Raw genomic sequence first — 23163 nt, 5'->3', positions numbered from 1 at the left:
TCTGTATATTGTGTGCAGTGTGTGTGGTGCGACGTAGAAAGGGCCGTGAAGACTCGGTGTTACCGACGAGAGTGTGTGTGTGTGTGTGTGTGTGTGTGCGCGTGCACATCTTACCCTCCGCAGGTTCTGGAAGCCGTCTGTGTGGATTATGCAAGGCAGGTGTGCGACCGTCATCTGCAGACTCCGCTCCTGAAGCTCGTTGGCCAGACTCAGCACCTGCCGCGCCCAATTCACTTCCGGCAAACATCCAATCAGCTGCTCGCTCTGACAGAGGATGCTTACTACATTATGTGCTGCCTAGAGAGGAAAACACACACACACAATACAGCTGGATTGAAACACACATCCAGAATGCCTGAATGTACTTCTTACAAGTGACAGACTTTGCACAACATGGATATAAACACACACACAAAACCCACTTTACAGCAGTCTAATGCACACCACAGTCTTCAGCTGGTTCATGTTAATTCTGAGCAATCAACTATTTATTTGATATTATTCTTCAGTTCCTTACAGATGCGGACACAGACGCTCCAGGCGCCTGAACACAGCAGAGGCTTCAGTATTACAGGAACAGAGACGCGCGCACACACACACACACACACACACACACACACACACACACACACACACACACACACACACACACACTCTGGCAGTGGGTGACTCAGAGGTCAGTCCATTTCCTGTGCCTGCACCAAGCAACAGGACACCATCACTCAATTACAGCTGATTACTGGACCTTTGCATGTGTGCGTGCGTGTGGACAAGACGGGAAAAAAAGAACAGAGTCACTGAGTGTCATTTAAAAAAAAAAAAAAAAAAAAAAAAAAAAAATTGGGCGGAGCAGATAAAGCTTGTTTGTGCAGGTGTGTGTGTGTGTGTGTGTGTGTGTGTGTGTGTGTGTGTGTGTGTGTAATACACACCATGGCCTGTGTTACAGCGCTGAGACAGTCTCTCTGCCGTTCAGGTGGTAAAAGGACAAAGCTCCTCTCTGACCAGCACTTCACAAAGTGCTCAGCCTGCCACCTGCAACACAAGCGAACGGAGAGAGAAACGCGCGGCGTGAGCGCAGCGCCGCCACCATACTCCATTAAAATCCCATCCAACCCCGGTCCTGGCGCACCTCTCCCTGCTGGACGTTGTTCTCGGGCCTCTACTGCCAAACACGGCGCGATGAACACGACATTACGCCGCCGCCGGCTCCGGTTGGCTGGGAGCCGGCCTTTTTAAGTGTACACCGCGTAGGTCACACAGGTCCTCTGATACTGGCCAGAGCACAGACAGCGGAATACGTGTCTATAGCGGGTGACGACGCCCCTCAAAAATAACATTTAAAACATTGTTTTATTTACCTTTTTGTACCTCTTGTTTTATTCATTTAGTAGATTTATTTTTCCAAAAAGCATTTTAATTTTAATTACTAAAATGTTTTAATTTAATTGCATTACTAAATTTACGTAATTTGTTTACAGTAACATCTGATTAAAAATGCATCCAAGTATGTTTTTTTTTTCTATATCTGTATTTAGTTAAATGTCCCCTATTATGAACACACAATAAAATTTCCCAGGATGTGCCGTTTCAGTGTCTGTAGATTTAAATGCTAATGAGGAGGACAGAGGCGGGACGAGGAGGAGAGCGGCCTATAGGAGTTGAGCAGGCATTTGCAGAAATGATGTCATCAACACCATTCACTAAAAACAATGTTTGGCGCAGACAGGAAGTTGTGTCACCGTTTTTTCCAGAAAAAAATAAAATGAACCCACTGGTCTCGCGTGACGGAACTAAAAAAAAAAACAAACAAAAAAAAAAAAAAAATATATATATATATATATATATATTTTTTTTTTTTTTTTTTACATCCAATAACCGAGCAACTGCCACGCTTTGCACGTTTGGAAGCCATGACGGTCGGTGGAGATAATGTTTCCGGGGAGGGGCGGGAAATTCTCTGGGTGGAAAAAGCATGACAAACGGGAGGTAACTGTTCTCCTTATGACGTCATAAGGGGACAAATTCCAGATCCGACCGCCTGAGTGGCCGCTCTCTGACCGGTGCAGCTGAACGACCAAAACTCTCTTTACACCGACTGCCATTTCTAGCCACTGCAGGACCATAGACAGGCTCAGGGGAACTCGTATTAACATTAAATCATCTCACAAAGTCATCATTTTCATAATAGGGGACCTTTAAATATTCTCTCTAGTTTTCTTTGCCAGAAGCTGAATACTTAAGATGTTGATGTTGCGTAACAATATTACTGAATTCACTCTTTATCTGCATTTGGACATTTTGGCCTGTGACTCCTCAGTTTTCACCTCATATCTGAGTTCTGAGTTCGGTCTAAACAATAGCTCCATTCAGACAATATTCATTTTCTCCAAGTATTATTCTTATTTTCTTGCCTGATCAGATGTTTTATTCTCCTAGATTCAAAGGCTAATTGTTTATTGAGGGCTGTTTCAACCTTAAGGTCTCTAGGGTGTCGACCCCATGATAAGCCAGAGGCAGCAGAGAAAACTATAAAAAGCACGCGCACACATACACACACACACACACACACACAGGCGTGTAAACACATTCACACTAACGCTTACCTTCTCCACTGCCAACAGAATAACCAGAAACATGTCCATTCTCATGAGTCACAGATACCAAGATAAATGACATTAAATCAAGGACAACAAATAACGTCCACTGGGCGCCTTAACCGCGAGCCGAATCCAGAAACAGAATAAACGAGGGGATCAGAACACAAACTACAGGACTTGGTCCAAAGTCTCAGTCGGATCTACTTAAATGATCATTTATCACGCGTGTCATTGTCACAATAGAGACGGCGACGTTTGTGCTGCTTATCCGTACGCTGCCTACCTCAGGCAGGAGGTGTAGAGGCTATGAAAGCCGAAAGAGTGTGAGATGGCCAGGCACTCCAGGATGGATTTCTGCACTCCGGAAAAAGGCCGCTGAAAACAAATTTTACAACAACAAAAAAAAAAAAAGAAGCTATTTTTGAATTGACGGGAGCTGACAGCAGCCTCGGGAAAGGAATAGAACACTAAATACATCGAATGTAAGAGCTGGCTCACCTTCGGAAAGAAGTGACAGTAGTCCCGCATCAGCACCATCTCTGCCACGTCTTTCAGGCCTTCCAGCCCCAGCATGTCTGCCGCCATCACCACCTGACTGGGGAGGAGCACGAGAAAGCAGCATAATCAGTGCAAGGGCGTAGTCGTACGATGGACGCGGAACGTGAGAACTCGTGTTCCTTCCGTACGAGCTACCTGACATTGGTGCCGGGTGGCAGGTCCAGAATGGCTCCATACATGAAGAGCAGCAAGATCTCCATTTCGTCTGGACCCAGGCTGGAACAAAAACCACACAAATTCACTAACATTCCATGTCCAACACTACAGGGTGGTAGTCGCCTAGCGGGTAACTCACTCGCCTATGAACCAGAAGACCCAGGTTCAAATCCCACTTACTACCATCGTGTCCCTGAGCAGGACACTTAACCCTGAGTGTCTCCAGGGGGGGACTGTCCCTGTAACTACTGACTGTAAGGCGCTCTGGATAAGGTAAATGCCGTAAATTTAAAATACGCCCTTATGGACAAGCGGGTTCTGCAGTTCATTTTGATATTTGTCATAAATGCCCAGTGGTTGGATAATAAATTGTGTGGCTTGGACATTAAAGTTAATTGAGTGAAAGTGATTAGTTGTCACTGGTAACACACATCACAGCACCCAGTGCACACAGTGAAATGTGGTCTCTGCATTCACTCCATCCACTGAGGGCCATGAATGGCGCCCGGGACCTGCTCAGTAGCACCAGCGGAGGGGCTGAGACACAAAAGTTTGAAGAAGTAGAGCACAGTCGTGCAAGAAGGAGAAAACTGTGAAGAAAAACACTCCCACGTAGATGCTGGGATTTCCGTCCTACTCTCCAGTATTTACTATCACCGGCTGAATGACTGCATGTTCAGACCTGAGAAACGCGGTCCTTACGGAGCTCATCACAAGCCGCCCGGTCCCAGTGTGGCGTGAAACTCGCTCCGCCTACCACACAATGCCGCAGAAAAACGACAACGTGGCACTTCAGATAAATGATAAAATGACCCGCGCGTTGTTCTCTGCACCGTAAACCGAGGCACAAAACCATGCGATACCTGTACCTTAAAAATAACATTTTAAAATTCAATTTTAAAACTACTCAAAACCAAGATGACAAATGCGACCATTTTCATTTGGCTGCGAGCTGTGCTTTACCTGGGTAGGACTGTACGTCCATTAGTTCTGCTTTGGCAGGCGTATATAAAAAGTTTTAATGGATTTATATAAAAACACATCGTCCTGAACAGTAAATTCGAGTTAATCTGTAAAACTGATGTATCGCCCAAGTGGAAGTATGGCTGGTAGTAGCCTAATGGGTGGTACTAACCTAGTGGGTAACACGCCTATGAACCAGAAGACCCAGGTTCAAATCCCACTTACTACCATTGTGTCCCTGAGCAAGACACTTAACCCTGAGTGTGTCCAGGGGGGGACTGTCCCTGTAACTACTGACTGTAAATCGCTCTGGATAAGGGGCTCTGATAAATGCTGTAAATGTAAGTCTACCCGTACCATTGCACCCCTACTGCTTTTTCCCCCACATCGGGGTCACGGTGGGGGTCACGCGAACTTCTAAGCCACATACACCATTTTAATAAAAATAGCACATAAATACATGTTATGCCACGTGAACTCGGACAGTGAATTATTCAGCGGATTAAGTCCATTTGGTCACCGGGCAGGAAACGAATGGGCCGTGAAACTCTATACGAATGTGGCTCCATGCCCACATTTACAGGCAGGAACTGGTACTCTGTAGGCGCGCGCATCATATCCGTTACAAGTGATGCCATTCGCCGAGGGATGCAAACAGCAAGTGTGGAGGAGAGACTTCGTGCTCCACTGGTGAAGAACGTTACGGACTGAAATTATTTAAATCGTCGCTCCCGTTTTGTTGCATAAACAGTCTGGAATCTGGTTCATGGGCAATGACAATGTGGAATTGAGCAGAATGACAGGCTATTAGTTCCGAGAGGCAACCAGCGCATCCTGTGCCTTGATTCTGGGTCAGGCGTCACGTGGTCTCCCTTTTCACAAAGACAAAGAACTGCGGTTCGGGGGCTGGCGTCCAAATTGCTGTTTTGGCCGCAGTCAAACCGCTGACCCACCATCCTGACCCCAAATTGACCCTGTGCGTCTGCAGGGGGGAGCCTGGACCTGTAATTAGGGAACAAAGCGGCTCTGTGGCGCAGCAGCAGGTTAGCGGAGAGATGGAAGTGGAGATCGGCCACCTACCCCTGTAGGGTGATGCTCTGTCTGGAGCTCTCCATCCAATTGCCGCACAGCATGGCCCGGAAGTACTGCGAGCGTGCACACAACACGGCCCTGCAAAACACAAAGCACAAATATATACACGCCACACACGCCTGGGGCACGTATGAGCTGTAAAAAATTGTCAAATTATGGCCCACACACTGACCGACGAGAAGGGACCTTCAGTTAGACAAGGACGTTGGTCTTGGGGAATATAACTGAATGACATGCATGACAGATAAGATAATAAACTTGTTTATTACAGCAATATTCCCACCACACACACGCACGCATGCAGTCTAGTTATAACCCCAGCCCGTTCTCAGATGGTCTCTGAAAGACTCCGGCTCTCTTCTCAGATCACAGCTCGGCAACTGGTGCAGATATTACAAGTCCCCTGCGGTGTTAGGGACGCAGAACTAGCATCAGTGTTGCTAAGACATTTGGTAATATTGTGTTTGTACCATAATTTTGCCCTCTGTCCGATCAATAAATCCATAAATCCCATAATGTCAGATAACTTTACCGCTTCATTTAATGGCAAAGTTATAATATTAACACGACAATGTGCACGTATAAATCTCTGCACAGACAGGGGCAGCGGTGGCCTAGCGGTTAAGGAAGCGGCCCCATAATCAGAAGGTTGCCGGATCGAATCCCAATCTGCCAAGGTGCCACTGAAGTCCCCTTGATGAAGGTCCCGTCACCACATACTGCTCCCTGGGTGCCGGTCATGGTGCCCACTGCTCCCCCATGGTGATGGTTAAATACAGAGGACACGTTTTGCCGTGTCACCGTGTGCTGTGCTGTGCTGTGCTGTGTTTCTCAATGACAATCACTTCACTTTAACATATAGTGATGAGTGGTTTCAGTGTGGATTTGCATGCTGGAGTTACGGAAGACGCCACATCGCCATCAGACTTACAGAAATGAATGAGAGAAAGAGTCCAGTTTTACTGGGTGGTTAACACTAATAGTAATGAATGATATTCTACTCATGGGCTACAAACGATTGATGGCATGAAACGAATATAAATGTTATAACAACATAACTGTAAGATCACTGATTGGGGTCAATTGTCAATTCCCTAGTGGGGTGGGTAGTAGCCTAGTGGGTAACACACTCGCCTATGAACCAGAAGACCATTGTCTCCCTGAGCAAGACACTTAACCCTGAGTGTCTCCAGGGGGGGACTGTCCCTGTAACTACTGACTGTAAGGCGCTCTGGATAAGGATACATTTTGTCGGTGAATCCTCTTCTTCAAACCAAGCGACTGCCGTTTTTAAAGTCTGCTGGAATCAGGGTGTGAAGCACAGCTGCAAATGGCGACTGTTGAGGGGGCAAAGGAGTGAGAGTGTGTGTGTGTGTGTGTGTGTGTGTGTGTGTGTGTGTGAGAAAGACTGACAGAAGAATTGTGAAGGACAGCTTTAGGCTGGAGAAAAGGATGTGAAGAGGACAGACTGCTGGACTAGGGCATATGTAGAAGAACCAAAGAACCAAAAAAGAATGTGTGTTTCATTCCTTCATGCCTAATACCGTTTAAGCAGGCGGTACATTACATTTACATTTACAGCATTTATCAGACGCCCTTATCCAGAGCGACTTACAATCAGTAGTTACAGGGACAGTCCCCCCCTGGAGCAATTTAGGGTTAAGTGTCTTGCTCAGGGACACAATGGTAGTAAGTGGGATTCGAACCCGGGTCTACTGGTTCATAGGCGAGTGTGTTACCCACTAGGCTACTACCACCTCACCACGTGTAACAGGATGCAGGTTTCCCAGCATCACACCACCAGTCAGCCGCTACGAAGCCCCACATGCAGCGAACTGTGTTCTGACACCTATCACAACCAGCACAAACCTGGTCAGCAGTTTTTGTTTTTTTTTTGCTACAGCAGGTCTCCTATTGGACCAGAAATCGTGGACCAGCCTGCGCTCCACATGCGCATCGGCGAGCCTTGGCTGCCTGTATGCTTGCGGTTGGTTCACTCGCTTTCCTTCTTCTGACCATTTCTGGAAGGTCCTGAGTCCTGCAGGCCAGGAGCGTTCCACAAGAGCTGCAGCTGACAGAACGTCAGCGGTCGTGATGTCACGGCAGACCAGGTTATTTTCGGCCGTGTGACAGCGCGATGTGTGTGTGTGTGTTGTGTGAGCGAGATGAAAGTGAATGGGAGATCAGACGGATGTTCAGAGTGCCGCTGTGCGTCGCCGACTCCCATACTGATGAGTCTCCGGCGCGGACCCGCAGCGAAGCGGGAGAAAAGGGGGGGGACGACGACCAGAGGGCGAGAGTGGGAAATCTGGGTTAACCCCACGACTGCATTCCAACACGCGCCGCTGTTGCCATGGTTACACGGCCTACGACCACCACCAGCCTGCTGCAGCGGAGACGCCAGTTTACACCACACATGGGCGTAACAACGGCTTATTCTTTGAGCCTCGCTGTTAGCAGGCGGTGGCTTTGTGTACCAGGACGGGGACCGAGGACCAGAGAGCGAACTGAACGTCATTGTGAAAAACGTGTCCCTCAGTGGGCAGAGAAACACTGATCCTTGCGCTCGCAATGAAATCGCCGACCTGCGTTGCCGTGCAAGCGGTCGTCGCTGGTTCTTTTTAAGAGGACATTTACATTTATGGTATTTATCAGACGCCCTTATCCAGAGCAACTTACAATCAGTAGTTACAGGGACAGTCCCCCCCCCTGGAGCAACTTAGGGTTAAGTGTCTTGCTCAGGGACACAATGGTAATGGTAGCGGGATTTGAACCCGGGTCTTCTGGTTCATAGGCGAGTGTGTTACCCACTAGGCTACTACCACCCATACCACACCTCTGGGTCTTACCTGTGAGCGGAGAACAGCCTCTCCCCCACCTGGACGCCGATGTCGCAGGCTTCCCCGCTCTGGTACAGGGCCAACAAGTCCGCGCCCAGCCCAGAGGCAGGTTCCAGAACCAAGGCATCTGACGGGAATGTGTGCACAGATTGATTAGCAATCAAACTTTCCTTCAGGGCCTTATCAACAGATCACTAAAAAGAAATATCATTATTATAACACATTATCATTTAAACCCTCTAATAATAAGAATTGATTGAGAATCAAGGAAAACGTGTAACATGCAACACAAACTACTGGCGTGGGCCGGTTGGGGGCTGGCCGCGGCGGGTGCGGAATTGCAAATGTTCATTTTATTTTGATTTACTCATTTGGATGTATTTTAAGTCAGACACTATGGGTTTCATTTGGCTTATTTTACTGGTAATTTTTAAGTAAGACTTCGATTGGGTGCTACTAGCCTAGTCACTCGCCTATGAACCAGAAGACCCAGGTTCAAACCCCACTTACTACCATTGTGTCCCTGAGCAAGACACTTAACCCTGAGTGTCTCCAGGGAGACTGTCCCTGTAACTACTGATTGTAAGTCGCTCTGGATAAGGGCGTCTGATAAATGCTGTAAATGTAAATGATTGTGAGCCACTTGGTTTGTGTGTGTATGTGTGTGTGTGTGTGTGTGTGTGTGTGTGTGTGTGTGTGTGATAAAACACATATTTATATGGTGTGTGTGTGGGATTGGGTTCTGAAGTTCCGTTTTTTTCCCTACTCAGTTCTCACTAATTATTGATTTGCTTTTAACTGTGGGTGCATAACTTGGATTCAACCTATGAATACACGTGTATTCATAATTGTTGGAAAATATTTTTGGGTGGGAATTTATTGAGAAAGACATTGTAAAAAATAAAAAAAAAAACAAAAAACAAAAGAACAAGTAATAACATCATAAGAAAACAGCAGACGTGTAACTAGCATGATAGGAGTGCAGTTATTGAATTTCTTTACAATAACTGTCAGGTTTAATAGATCTTTAGGCATGTATTCATATTTTAACATGGTTTATAAGCAAATGAGCATGATCATGATATGCCTCATTAATGACTGTTGATGTTACCACTACGCAGCAGGGACGCTGACAGCACCTGAAAACACGTGCCGCCCAACGTCTATGAACCAGAAGACCCAGGTTCAAACCCCACTTACTACCATTGTGTCCCTGAGCAGGACACTTAACCCTGAGTGTCTCCAGGGGGGGACTGTCCCTGTAACTGCCCCGTAAATGTGAGAGGACGTTCCCACCTGGATCCGTGAGGTCAGGCACTTTTTCATGGACCCCGTTGACTCCCTCGGCACGCTGCAAACTCGGGGACAGTCCGCTGGCTTTCCCCAGGCGCTGGTTGGCCGTGTACGCATGCCTGTGGGACACCAGATAGCTGTAATTACACGTGAACAAGACAAACTACCCAAAATCTGCACTCCAGAATAAAAGCATTGGGCAATGGGGCAATAATTCACATCTTACAAATGTGTCCCTGCTTCGGACCAGTGGATTATGATTTATTTATAAGTGCACGCGACACCTAGTGGGAAGCCATCTGCCAGTGTCCAGTCTCGACCTCTCATACATGTTCATCTGCCAACAACGTCCTGAGCAACTGAAAAGGCAAGATTATTCACATAAAGATGATCCAGCTGGAGTGCTAAAAGACCAAAAGCCAAAGCGACTGAAGTTTTGATTTTAGGGGAAGAGCTAAATTTAAAAGCGATTGTACCGCAATGACGAAAACAAACACAAGCCCACAAAATGAAATTTTACCTCTACATTAAAACCCATCATCATTTTGTGAGCAGTGGGCCGCCATGAAAGGCCACCACTGCTACTGGACTGATGAAATTACACATGATTGGACTGCCGCCCCACCCAAGCTGGGCTCCTGACCCAGGATTGGCTCTAGCACCCGCGAAATTATGTGCGGACGGGGCAGCGGCTTCATAGCTCAGTGGCCAGAGCACTGGTACTGTAAACCAGGGGTCGTGAGTTCGATCCTCACTGGAGCCTTCTGATGTTAAGGTCACTTAATTGGTGGAACTTTTGTAGGGTGGTAGTAGCCTAGCGGGTAACACACTCGCCTATGAACCAGAAGACCCGGGTTCAAATCCCACTTACTACCATCGTGTCCCTGAGCAAGACACTTAACCCAAAGTTGCTCCAGGGAGACTGTCCCTGTAAATACCGATTGTAAGTCGCTCTGGATAAGGGCGTCTGATAAATGCTGTAAATGTAAATGTAATGCAGCGTCCCGGGCGGAAATGCACCGTTCCTGTCCAGAGTGCCCAAATTCAGCAGAAAACCCCCATTAATGAACAAAAGCACCACGCGCTCTCGCTCACAGTTCTTCTGCTTCGGTACAGTGCAACAGACATGCAGGTAAGTCAGGAAGCTTTTCTGTTCATCACATACACGTTACACAGCGTCACGCGTCAACCGCTGAACTGATGGAGCCGCGGCGCCATCTGTCGAATAAATGTGGTACTGCGGCCTCCCAGGTTAACAGTTCCGAGGGTGAGTGTGTGATTGTGAAGTGAGTGTCATTGTGATATACAGCAGCAGCACAGGACACGGTGCACACGGTGAAATGTGTCCTCTGCTTTTAACCATCACCCTGAGTGAGCAGTGGGCAGCCATGACAGGCGCCCGGGGAGCAGTGTGTGGGAACGGTGCTTTGCTCAGTGGCGGATCAGGATTCGAACCGGCAACCTTCTGAATACGGGGCCGCTTCCTTAACCGCTAGGCCACCACTGGACCCCAACTGGGCCACCTGGGTGAAAAAAAAGTCAGAGACGTGGAGACATGAAGTCATCGGGCTGGGAAAATCTGCAGAATAAGCCCCTCTTTTTTGGGTTTTAAAAAGAAAAAAAAGAAATACATTTCGGCACTTTAAACCGGACACGGACGGCTGCGCTTCACGGAGCGTTGCTTCCCAAAGGCTGGGTCACGGCCCAGATTTTATTTGGGTCGTCAAACCTGCAGCAGTTAAAACGCGAGCCTTTGTTGCTGAACACTTGCTGATGACTGAAAAGCCGATTAACTAACACACAGAAATATATCTCGCTCACTCAGTTGAAGAACATCAAGATGAATAATCTCTCCCCTGTGAGCGGATTACACCGCTCACCGGGCGACCTGAGGGCAATAAAACAGGCCTCACCTCGGTGCAGAAAGATATACGATGCATATTTGGCCCACTAATCTCAGCACCCATTAGGACTGGTTTTAATTTTATTAAGCGCGCAAACATTTCACCCCAGAAGGCGGCCAGTGACGGGAGATTGAGGATAATCTCCTTATCGGAGCTGGACGGTGGGTAAAACAAACTGAACTGTGCAGGGGAGAATGAAATGGCAGAAAGAAATGTGTGAAGCTCGACAGACTGTACAACAGATATAACGGGTCACACAGAACAAAAATCACACTGGACTTGGAGTGAACATGCTTTTGGGAAGGAGGTCTTATTTGGAGCCCATTGAGACATACTGTATGTGATTTTGGGCTATATAAGAAATAAATGTTATAAGAAATAAAAAGTAAATTCCCATCATCCAACAGATTCTGGAAAAAAAAAATGCACGTGCATAATCTTCCAGACAAATCTGTGACGTCATGTGACCTGATGTGGAATGACCTGAATACAAATCCAATTTTAATGGGCATGTGAAGCACTGCGAAGGGTCCCTGATACGGGATTCTCACATAAACACACACGCACGCACAGCTCCGTACCGGATGAGTTCCTTCAGCTCGGGCGCCTCGCAGTCCTGCAGGCGGACCTCCATGGAACCCGCCGCCACGCCCTTCAGCAGACCCCTGGCCAGCAGCACCGCCCGATGCGCCCGGAACTGGGACGGGCCCGCACACAGGGTGACATCTGTTCCCTGCTCCTCGTCCAGCAGCCTGACAAGGACGCGAAGACAAGCCAAGTCAACGCGGTGCACAAAATGCCGACGAGAGAGAAATGACGTGCATTTCAAGGGCGTACAATTCTAAAAGAAATTTTATTAAACTTAGCAGCGGCTTCCTCGCGCGTCAGACGTTTACTGAATATCTGAAGAGAATCCAACCGCAACCCATGTGCACGTCTCTTTGAGTGAAGGTTGCCACGGCTGCGCCATAAATGCGTGCGTCTCTGTCCTTAATGCTGCCCACTGAGGCTCGGCGCCGCGAGGATGTACTGGGTGACCCAGAAAAGCGGCAAAGGCGGACAGAGTCGGCGACCAACTGGGACAACACGGGAGGGGGGCTACGACCGGGACCGAAGGACACGGATGGAGCTGGGCCACGCCAAAGACACACTACTACGTCAAAAAACTACTCATTTCTGTTTATTTTTCGCTGAAAGACGAGCTTAAACCACGACAGTCAGGCTGTAATTCTTGGCCAGGCATGGGGTTCGGGCTCAATTTTTATCAATTTAGTCGGGGTCGCGTACAGTCACCGATTCACCCTCCCGACCAGGCCCCGACCCACAACCAGCCGGTCGTAGGAATATCAAACCTGTTTGCACGTGCACGTGCAAATCTCGGCTCGTTCTAACGTAGTCTCGCCTCCTTATCATGACTGGAGCTGGACGAAGAAAAAGTTATTTATATAGTGCTTAATCAAATTAATTTTTCTGACTCTCCGCCCCCTTTCTAAAGGGTCTGGGCGACTTCTGTCGGGTTCAGGTCGGGTCGGGCCCTACTTTTTAGACCTGATTACAGCTCTAAGCATACAGATATGTAGATGTGTATCGTCCTGGGATTAAATAATATGTGGAGAATGTTGCTAACGTCACATCATTTATGTCTTCAGGACTCACAGAAATAACAGGACTGCTTGCTAATTATCCGAGTATTGGACGTGGCCGTTTCTGATACCCGGAAGATGAATTTTGATTTCATTAGATTTCTAATTATGGATTATTTAAACCTCTCAACCCGTGACACGCCCAGATGTGGCGCAGAATCCCCAACCCGAACTCGCGAATTCAGACGTGCGAATTCCGCTGACTTGCCTGCTGAAGTCATCTGACAGCGCGCGGGCAAGGCACTTCTTCAGGGCGGCTCTGCATTTCCTCTCCTTGTCCTGAGGTCCTCGGGGAGCCTTGGTGGAGTGCATGGCGCTCGGCATCGACGCCCCTCTCATTTACAGGATCTCACCTCCGGAGTCAAACATAGGGCGCGATTTAAATGTAACGCATACAGCAATGGAAGAGTCAACCCTTTACAATTTCTGGACATTATTGGACATATCTGGCCAGTATACTTCGCTCTATGTGCTATACATTATATTGCATCGTCTCAATGATAAAGGATGTGACCCCCGGTGACCCCAGGTGACCCCTGGTGTTACTGACAGGACAAGCATCCGAGTGCATCATCCAAGATAAACACCGCCGAATTACCGGATGAAGTCTGACACATTTCATTTTTAAAAAGCCTGCTGGTTAGAGGCCATTTTTAACCAGAGATAACAAATCTGATTCGAGCGCTGGCTGCTCTACAGAAGTAACTAGCCTAGCCGCCTGTGCTAACTCGCGGCGCTGCTGGAAACGCCGACAGACTTTAAAAGATGAATAATACAGGAACGCTGGTGAGGTGACGATGAACGAGGCTTAACACGAACGAGAATAGCCCGACTCCGACGTGTGACAGGGTCCCGGGCCATAAATAAAAGAAGCGCGACACGAAATGTCAAATTTAAGTTGGCGCGACGAACGTCGCTCGGTGCGCGTCGCCGAATTCACCTCGTGTGCCGCCGACGGGAGCCGCTCGTATGGATCCTACCTGGCGACTCCGCATCCTCCGTTGCCATGTTGTCGTGTTCCTGTTTTTCGAGGAGCACGCGCCCCAGGGAGCGTGACGTCATCCGGCAAAATTGGGGCCACGCCCACCGCCCATGTGCTGCCACACACACACGCACATTTGTTTCTGTACGTCTTTGCCACTTTCCCCTTTTAATAGGTTCAATATATCCTCTGATATATTATTGTGTGAAGTGAAGTGAACGGAGGGTGCTTTGCTTTGGAGAGAGACGCAAATCTTCCAACATTTTGCCTTGTTTTGCTTTTATTTCGTTTATTATATAACCTAACGTGCGTTATTTCTGTGTCTTCAGTTTTGTTCCATAAGGTAAAAACACCCATAGATGAGTAGGGGCGTCCAAACTTTGGACTGGGAGCGTGCATACATTTGACATATTGCTATTCTCTAATGTCAGGGCTGATGTCAACCTCTGCAAGATGGGCACGCCGGTTCCCGCAGGTCCACCTAAAGCTCTTCTGATTGGGCTTGCTTGCAGAAGAACGCTGATCCAGCACCCCAGGGAGAGGACGAGGAGGAGCTTCTTCCCGCAGGCTATTCGAGCGCTCAACAATCACAACACTTCATAGAACTCCAATGCACTCCAGCACTTTCACTTTCAATCACTCTGGACCATCATTTTTGCACAAACTCTTTACTCTTGCACAAATTTTGGTGCTTTTTCACTTTATACTTTGACTTCACTCATTTGCACACCTTCACCCTACCTGTTTTATGTTTCATGTTAAAGACATAAAAGTGTAATATTTGGTTATGTTTGCAGTATTTGCATATTGGTTCACTGCATACTTGCAATATTTGCAATACTGTGGTCTGTACAGTCGCTAAAAGCATTTCACTGCATATCACACCGTGTATGACTGTGCATGTGACAAATAAAATTTGAACTTGAGGGCTGGAGTGCGTCTTCATGTCAGATGAGGGATCCACAGCGGTGCTGCTTCTGGCTTCCTGGACGCGTCTCTGTTGGTGGCACGGGGATTTCCAGCGCCGGCTTCGGGCGCCCGAAAACAATTAAATACAGACCACAAAGGCTATCATTTATTTGCTTAGAAAATCAAAAATGGTGTGCAGGTCTGGCTCGGTGAGTTTAATAAATGCAGGAAGAGGTACAAAAAAAATTGCACAATATTCATCCAACAACTGTGCTGCTGATATTTCTGCTATTACACAGGAATGTCAAAGGGTTGTCAAAAGTCCCCCCCCAAAAAATGGAACAAGGTAACACTACCTGATCAAGAAGGGGCTTCATCGGGGACCGGAGCAGTGACACTTGCGCGATAGCGGACGAAGCCACAGCTAAACCTCAAAAGGACATGGCACAACACCGCGAGAAAAAGTAAAAGGCACCACACGATACGACCCACAAGGAGATTCTGCCACATTCTTGTTCTTTTTTTTTTTTTTTTTTTGGTGTGTGTGTGTGTGTGTGTAAAATGTCACGAACCACAAACTCTTAAGGCGAACGCCATGTGCAAAAAACATTTGGGGATCAGGTCAATTGTCTACTCTGCGTCTCTTCCCGATGTAAATGTGCTTCTTTTCTTAAACCCTCCTTTCTCACCACCTCGACTGTGACGTAAAAAATATTTGAGATGTGTTAAATTCAGAAAGACATTTGCATTTATCGTACACGTGTCCCTGGACTCAGTTCCTGTAGGCTTTGCGGCCCTCTCCCTCCTTGAGGAAGGTCCATATGAGCGTGTTGACGATGTCCGGCTGGTCCTGCTGCAGCCAGTGGCTGGCCCCGGAGATGATGTTGAGCCGGAAGTGGTTCCTGATGTAGATCCGGCAGGCCTCGGCCATGTCCTGCTCCAGGAAGGCGTCCCTCTCGCCCCACAGCAGCAGCACGGGCGACCTCACGTCGTTCTGGCTGAGGGGGAGGAAGCTGCCGCCCGCGGCAAAACAAGAAAGGTGATCACGTGATCTGGAACAAACAAATTACTACTAGGCCTGATATTACGTTCATGGTGGCACGTGAGGCCAGAGTAGGGCAAGTTAAATGACGTGGCACAGATGGTGGCGCCAAGCAGCTGGAGAACGTGAGCATCACACACCGCACGTACGTATTCACACCACATTACATTTACAGCATTTACCAGACGCCCTTATCCAGAGCGTCTTACAACCAGTAGTTACAGGGACAGTCCCCCCTGGAGACACTTAGGGTCAAGTGTCCTGCTCAGGGACACGATGGTAGTAAGTGGGGTTTGAACCTGGGACTTCTGGTTCATAGGCGAGTGTGTTACCCACCAGGCTACTACCAGCACATTAAAAGGTCCCCATTTCCATGGCCTTGTGTATAAAGACAGAGGGACACAGCTTCCCAGCCGCCAATTCCTTTATTATAACCTCTGTTAATCTGTAATCGTTGCAATTATTGGCCGGAACAGCGCGGCAGCTTCTTTTTCAACACTAGAGGGCGTCGTTTGATTTTTTTTTTTTTTGCCAGAACAAATCTGCTGATCAGAGATCAGGTTCCGAATCCCTGGGCTCAGCCCCCATCTTCTCACCTGAAGACGGTCCTGTAGTGGCTGAGGGCCCCGGTCAGGGCCCCGGGCTGGGAGAAGGCGTACAGGTACGCCTCCAGCTCCTCCGTGGTGAGCCAGCGGCCCTTACGGCTGACGCCCGTGTTCCGGCTGGTGAAGAGACTCTTCAGAGCCTGTGCAGGGGAGAGGGACACACGTTTTATTATTTTTTTGTCTCAGACTGTCGTCATTTGTCGACCTGCGTGACTGCGTGAGGGCCGGGCGGGGCATCCTGGCCCCAGCGACTGGCAGAGACGAGTGAAGGACAGACACCTGGCCGCCCAGAGGTCCCCAGTTTTACATACTCCCTCCGTCCATCTGCTCGGCTCGTGGGGGTGACGGCCTGTGACCGCCACACCCGAGTCACATGGCCAGGCGATGACAGCCGCACAGCAGCCACATGGGTTCTTCCTCCCTTCTTCCATCGCTTACCTCTACAGCCAACTCCTGAATACTACTCCCGGGTTTCGGCAAAGCTTGTTGGACTGTGAACATGCACAGCGGTTAAGGGAGCGGCCCCGCAATCAGAAGGTTGCCGGTTCGAATCCCGATCCGCCAAGGTGCCACTGAGGTGCCACTGAGCAAAGCACCGTCCCCACACACTGCTCCCCGGGCGCCTGTCATGGCTGCCCACTGCTCACTCAGGGTGATGGGTTAAATGCAGAGGACAAATTTCACTGTGTGCACCGTGTGCTGTGCTGTTGTGTATCACAAGTGACAATCACTTTACTGATCTTTTTTTTTTTTTCTAATACATTTATCCATATTTATTATTTTCAGATTGTTTGTGTCTTTTGTGTACTTTTCATTCTGTACTGTGGGTTTAGGTTTTGAATTCTATATAATCTTGCTGCTTCTATCTCCTGCTGTCCTATTTCTGCCGTGACAATGCGAATTTCCCACTTGTGGGACTAATAAATGATCTTCTATGAACTTATCTTAATAATTTTACAGCTCCATCCTAACCTTCTGCAGAACACGGACACTAAAAAAAATCTGCAGAACCTGTAAAGAAGCTCAAATCAGGTCCAACAAGCAGGTGGACTCTCACAACTCACCTTAAAGTCGTTGATGGAGAGCATGAGCTCGGGGAAGCGGGGCAGCTGGAAGAAGAAGAAGTGGCTGGATTTGAGGAGCTGGCTGGGGTGGCGGAGGGCATAATCTGCCGAGAGAAGAGAAGGAGCTCAGGATGAAGCAGAAGCGGGGTTCCGGGGACGAGGACAGGACGGCAGCTGCGTCCGCCGCGGAGCGGCCCCGAGGCCGCGCCGGTCGGGCGGTCTTGCAGATGGAGACTCCAGGCCATCAGTAGGATCGGTCCCGGAGCGAATGGCTACAGCTCGGTTAAAAACCCGACGCCAATTACGCTAATGAGGTGCAGCAGCCCCTCGCGGAGGCAGAACGTACCGGCGAGGACGGACGGGTGGGGGCTGTTGAGCACGATGAGCTTCACCACCATCTCCGGGTAGTGGATGGCGAAGAGCCACGCGATGGTCCCTCCCCAGTCATGGCCGACCAGGAAACAGCGGCTGTAACCTGCGGAGAGGTTAGTTAGCTAGTTAGCGGAGAGGTTAGTTAGCTAGTTAGCGGAGAGATTAGTTAGCGGACGACGTCTCAGTTCAGAATATTTCATATGGCTGGTGTGAAACTTCATGATGATTTTTTACATCATTTACGGCCCTTCCAGGCGCCCCCATCCAGAGAAACGGTAGAGACAGGGACAGTCTCCCCCTGGACAAAGTCCCCCACTTTGGGGTCAGCTGGTTTATAGGCAGGTAACATGCCAGGCTACTACCACCCTATCATCAGACTTTCATTTCATGTAGGTGGTAGTAGCCTAGTGGGTAAGACACTCGCCTGTGAACCAGAAGACCCAGGTTCAAATCCCATTTACTACCATTGTGTCCCTGAGCAAGACACTTAACCTTAAGTTGCTCCAGGGAGACTGTCCCTGTAACTACTGACTGTAAGTCGCTCTGGATAAGGGCGTCTGATAAATGCTGTAAATGTAAATGTAAATTTCATGACTGGACTCACGACTCTGGTCTGGGGTGGTAGTATCCTAGCGGGTAAAACACTCATCTACGAACCAGAAGACCCAGGTTCAAACCCCACTTACTACCATCGTGTCCCTGAGCAAGACACTTAACCCTGGGACAGGGGGGGACTGTCCCTGTAACTACTGACTGTAAGTCACTCTGGATAAGGGTGTCTGGTAAATGCTGTAAATGTAAATTTAAAATGTCTACTAGTCTGTGTTGATTTGTGTTGATCAGCGGTGTAAATTTAATAAAAGTGTATGTCAGTGTGTGTGTGTGTGTGTGTGTGTCCAGGCGGCACACTGTCTCCGTCCCCCTGGGGTCCGTCATCAAGTCGCAGCCACGCCCCCCTGCAGGAGGAAGTCTGCTACGGTCTAATTTCAGCCATTTATGATGCCAGATCAAGGTCACAAATCCCCCCCGGAGGACCTCCGATGACAAAAAACAACCCGTCACCTGAACAACGCCCTTCATCGCCGCGCGGACCTCTGATCTTCTGACTGACCGATTCCTTTACCCATCATGCTTTGGGCAAAACAAAGACTTCTGGGCATGGAGGGAATAGCGCGGCCAGCTGTAGGTCAGAGAGAAGGTTCCGGCCCGGGATCGTGTACCCAGGCTGGCAGCGAGCCACGCCACCCGCAGACGGACGTGGGCGCGCCGCCGCGCTCGGGGTGACGTTTTCGCCTCACGACCGTCATGCTATCCAAAGACACGGACACGGTCACGATCTCTGGGAAATAAACCTTGAAGTGACAATTCTGACAAAATGGGTGTTGCCCCATTTTTGTACTGATCGTTGTGTTTATTTTTACGGTATAAATTTACAGCCAAAATTTCTCAACAAACCGGCGGGATTATCAACACAAACTAAACAATTCGTGCGCAAGAAGCAAAATGAAGACGTGGTAGCAGCCTAGCGGGGTAACCAGAAGACCCAGGTTCAAACCCCACTTACTACCATCGTGTCCCTGAGCAGGACACTTAACCCCGAGTGTCTCCAGGGGGGGACTGTCCCTGTAACTACTGGTTGTAAGGCGCTCTGGATAAGGGCGTCTGGTGAATGCAGTAAATGTAAGAAGCTGCGAATGTTCACTGAATTGTAGAATTTTTATGTGATGGGCCGTATAAAGTAAAGTTTGTGGACGGAAGATGATGATGATGCTGATGAAGGTGTCGGCCTGGGAGGCGGAGTTACCCAGATACTCCACGATGTCCTTGACGTCCGTGACCAGGTAGTCGAGGCGGTAGCTCTCGGTGGAGAGGGGCAGGTCGGACTCGCCGTAGCCCCGCATGTCCACCGCCACCACGCGGAACTCGCTCTTGAACTCGCGCAGCTGGTGACGCCACGAAAACCTGCCGGGACAGTCGGAACGGAGGGATTTCTCCATATTCGATGCTCAGATGACAATAATATCATAATGTACGTCATTTATTCTACAACCACGATGTCTCTGTGAACTTCATTTTTAAACAGTTTGGAAAGATGTATAGCATGTTTTTTTATTTTTTCTTTTTTATAATTCCTTTCTTCCTCCTGTTTTTAACACTGGCTTAAAACGTTCAGCCCAAACTGGATCTCGGTGCATTAATAATAATAATAATAAAAAAATGCACATATTCCTGTCAAAATGGCAATTTTCTAACTTTTAAACAGTACAATTCAACTGAAAGCGAATCAGCAAAAATTAATAATCAGGTTGCTGCGTAAAGTAATGCCGCGTTGAGACGGTCATTTATACAGGAGTTTATATACACTTATACATTCACTTACATACACTTATTATTCACACTTTCTATATGCAAGGTGGCGCCTTAAACGGGACTGCAGAGTCTATATTGTTTATGGCACTTCATTTTACGCAGCAGGAAACGGGCCGCTGTGTTTAGACTTCCATCTTAAAGGTCCCCTGTTATGAACTTTTTTTTGCTTTTATTTCAGTCTCGTTGGTCCCCTAATTCTGTATCTGACGTCTCTTTCCGAAATTCAGCCTTGGTGCAGAATTCCGGTCCCACAGTGAGATTTCCCGGGACGCGTCTGTAGCTTTAAATGCTAATGAGGAGGAGAGGGGCGGGACGAAGCGGAGAGCGGCCAATAGAAGTTCAGCGTAATCAGCACCATTCACCGACAGGAAGTCGTGTCGTCGTTTTCCCAGAAAAAATAAAACGATCCCGCTGGTTCCTCAGAGTCTCGCGTGACGGAACTAAAACAAAATACATTTGTGCTCCTTTTTACATCCAAACGCCGAGCGACCGCCATGGCAGTCGGTGGAGATAATGTCCCCTTATGACGTCATAAGGGGACAAATTCCAGATACGACCGTCTGAGCTGCCGCTCTCTGAACGGTGAAGCAGAACGACCAAAACGCTGTTTACACCCATCACCATAGACAGGCTGATGGAGCTCAGATTGTCCACACTTCACCATCGGGGACCTTTAAGATGACGAGTGGACAGTAACAGGCCTGCACAGCGTGTACATGACGTGCTTCTTCTCGAAACATGAGAGACTCCCTGCTGGTTGAGGGTCATTTTACGCTGCATTTCGGACGGTGGGGGGAAGGTGACCTCTGCCGTGTGGTGAAATCTCAGATTCTGCTCAGCGGGCGCGGCTCGTGCCCGTCCTGCAGAGGGGGAGCGAGTGGGAGGCCCGACTGGAGATCTTGTCTGAGACAGTTAGAGGGAACCTGGAGATGTACAGAAGTCCAGCGGAGCCGAGGCGGGACCACGCCCGCTTCTCCCCGCCTCCCGCTCGGTGAGGTGCGGCCAGCCTGACGGCTTCTGACAGCGGCTCCGGTCCGGCGGCAGCGCGGGACGACGGCGTCTCAGCTCGTAAGATGAAGCCTGGACCACTTTTGTAGGTTCACTGACATTTTGGTTTCGCCCACACGGTCCGAAGCGGATCAATTCCAGGTTCCGAGCAAAACTCTTATCTACAAAGCACTGGCCGCTTTATTACAGACGGCGGGCCGGGTGGCACATCGGACAAGGCGGACAGCTAGCCATGGGCGTCCCTAATAAAGTGGCCACGGACGCCCCACTCACCAGAACTCGGGGAATCCGTGCAACAGCAACATGAGGGGCTTTCCTCTCTCACCGGCCGCCACGTAGTGGAACCTCAGGCCAGACTCCTGCGGTCGGGCGACAGAGACAGGCAGAGGACAGGGAGAGAGAGAGACAGACAGATAGGCATCAGTCAAGATAAGGACATCTTCGTCAGACACACAGGAAACCTCTATACCGTCTCAGGAGTTCAGAGGTCACGACAGACAGACAGATGAGGACATGGAGCGAGAGAGAGAAAGAGAGAGAGAGGGAGAGAGAAACAGGCGTCAGTCAAGATAAGGACATCTTCATCGGACACACAGCAAACCTCTATACCGTCTCAGGAGTTCAGAGGTCACGACAGACAGACAGATGAGGACATGGAGAGAGAGAGAGAAAGAGAGAGAGAGAGTGAGAGAGAGACAGGCATCAGTCAAGATCTCGACATCTTCGTCGGACACACAGCAAACCTCTATACCGTCTCAGCAGTTCAGAGGTCACGACAGACAGACAGATGAGGACATGGAGAGAGAGAGAGAAAGAGAGAGAGAGAGGGAGAGAGAGACAGGCATCAGTCAAGATCTCGACATCTTCGTCGGACACACAGCAAACCTCTATACCGTCTCAGCAGTTCAGAGGTCACGACAGACAGACAGATGAGGACATGGAGAGAGAGAGAAAGAGAGAGAGAGAGAGGGAGAGAGAGACAGGCATCAGTCAAGATCTCAACATCTTTGTCGGACACACAGCAAACCTCTATACCTTCTCAGCAGTTCAGAGGTCACGACAGACAGACAGATGAGTACATGGAGAGAGAGAGAAAGAGAGAGAGAGGGAGAGAGAGGCAGGCATCAGTCAAGATAAGGACATCTTCGTCGGACACACAGCAAACCTCTATACCGTCTCTGGGGTTCAGAGGTCACGCAGCAGCGTCCCCGGAGCTGTCTTCAGCACCGCGCCTCACCTTGATCCGCACGTAGCAGTGCGTCCCCAAGGACGTGTCGCTCAGGCAGCCCGGCGGCGTCTCCCGCGCCGCCCGCTGGAAGGTGGCCGACGGCCTGATGACGAAGCTCCACCAAAGTTTGAGCAGCGCCGCGCCGGCGCACAGCGCGCAGTAGCCGTAGACGAGCGACCAGTAGCCCAGGGCGCGGATCCGCAGCGACAGACCCGCGGTGAGCAGCGGCAGCCGCGCCATCTTCGCCGCCGGAGCCGCTACTGCGGAGGGGACGCGGCGCGCCGCCGCTCCGGGAGGATCCGCGGACCGACGGACGGACCTGCGCGCGTCAGACCGGGGCGTGCGCGCGTCAGACCGGGGCGTGCGTGCGTGCGTGCGCGCGCGCGACAAGGTGTCCGGCTCCTGCGCCGAGCGCGTGACGTCACCGTCGTTCTCGTGCGCGCGCACCTGCGCCCCGCGCGAATTATTTAATTCTCCGGCGTCAAAAACTCGTTTTACGTGCGTTCCGAAATAGAAATTCATAAAAATTACGTGACG

General features: G+C 49.4%; 2 protein-coding genes across 8 annotated transcripts in view; both read right to left on the bottom strand.

The window, feature by feature from the left end:
• Positions 1-14110, bottom strand: part of btbd8 (BTB domain containing 8) — a 28665-nt gene extending 14555 nt beyond the window's left edge. For 3 of the 7 annotated variants that reach the window (XM_028961487.1, XM_028961490.1, XM_028961493.1), the window contains exons 1-11: positions 14027-14110; positions 13255-13399; positions 11985-12155; positions 9503-9618; positions 8216-8333; positions 5355-5444; positions 3291-3371; positions 3096-3192; positions 2881-2972; positions 930-1032; positions 115-297 (exon numbers count right to left, since the gene is read on the bottom strand). In XM_028961487.1, coding sequence (XP_028817320.1) covers positions 115-297; positions 930-1032; positions 2881-2972; positions 3096-3192; positions 3291-3371; positions 5355-5444; positions 8216-8333; positions 9503-9618; positions 11985-12155; positions 13255-13385 — 1182 coding nt within the window. In that variant the 5' untranslated portion in view covers positions 13386-13399; positions 14027-14110. Of the gene's footprint in view, positions 1-114; positions 298-929; positions 1033-2880; positions 2973-3095; positions 3193-3290; positions 3372-5354; positions 5445-8215; positions 8334-9502; positions 9619-11984; positions 12156-13254; positions 13400-13986 lie in introns of those variants that run through there. The other 4 variants (XM_028961489.1, XM_028961491.1, XM_028961492.1 and 1 more) reach the window with 4 other exon arrangements.
• A 1027-nt stretch (positions 14111-15137) lies between these two features.
• Positions 15138-23008, bottom strand: ephx4 (epoxide hydrolase 4). The gene is made up of 7 exons (XM_028961510.1): positions 22636-23008; positions 21672-21757; positions 19825-19982; positions 17995-18123; positions 17649-17752; positions 16576-16724; positions 15138-15950 (listed from the first exon to the last, which is right to left on the bottom strand). Exons 1-7 carry the CDS (start codon positions 22864-22866, stop codon positions 15710-15712), a joined length of 1098 nt encoding a protein of 365 aa, XP_028817343.1. The 5' UTR covers positions 22867-23008; the 3' UTR covers positions 15138-15709.
• Between the last annotated feature and the right edge of the window lie 155 nt (positions 23009-23163).

Source organism: Denticeps clupeoides, chromosome 19, assembly GCF_900700375.1.
Source record: "Denticeps clupeoides chromosome 19, fDenClu1.1, whole genome shotgun sequence".
Lineage (NCBI taxonomy): Eukaryota > Metazoa > Chordata > Actinopteri > Clupeiformes > Denticipitidae > Denticeps > Denticeps clupeoides.
Note: the sequence above shows the minus strand (reverse complement) of the source record. Positions and strands in the feature narration are given on the sequence as shown.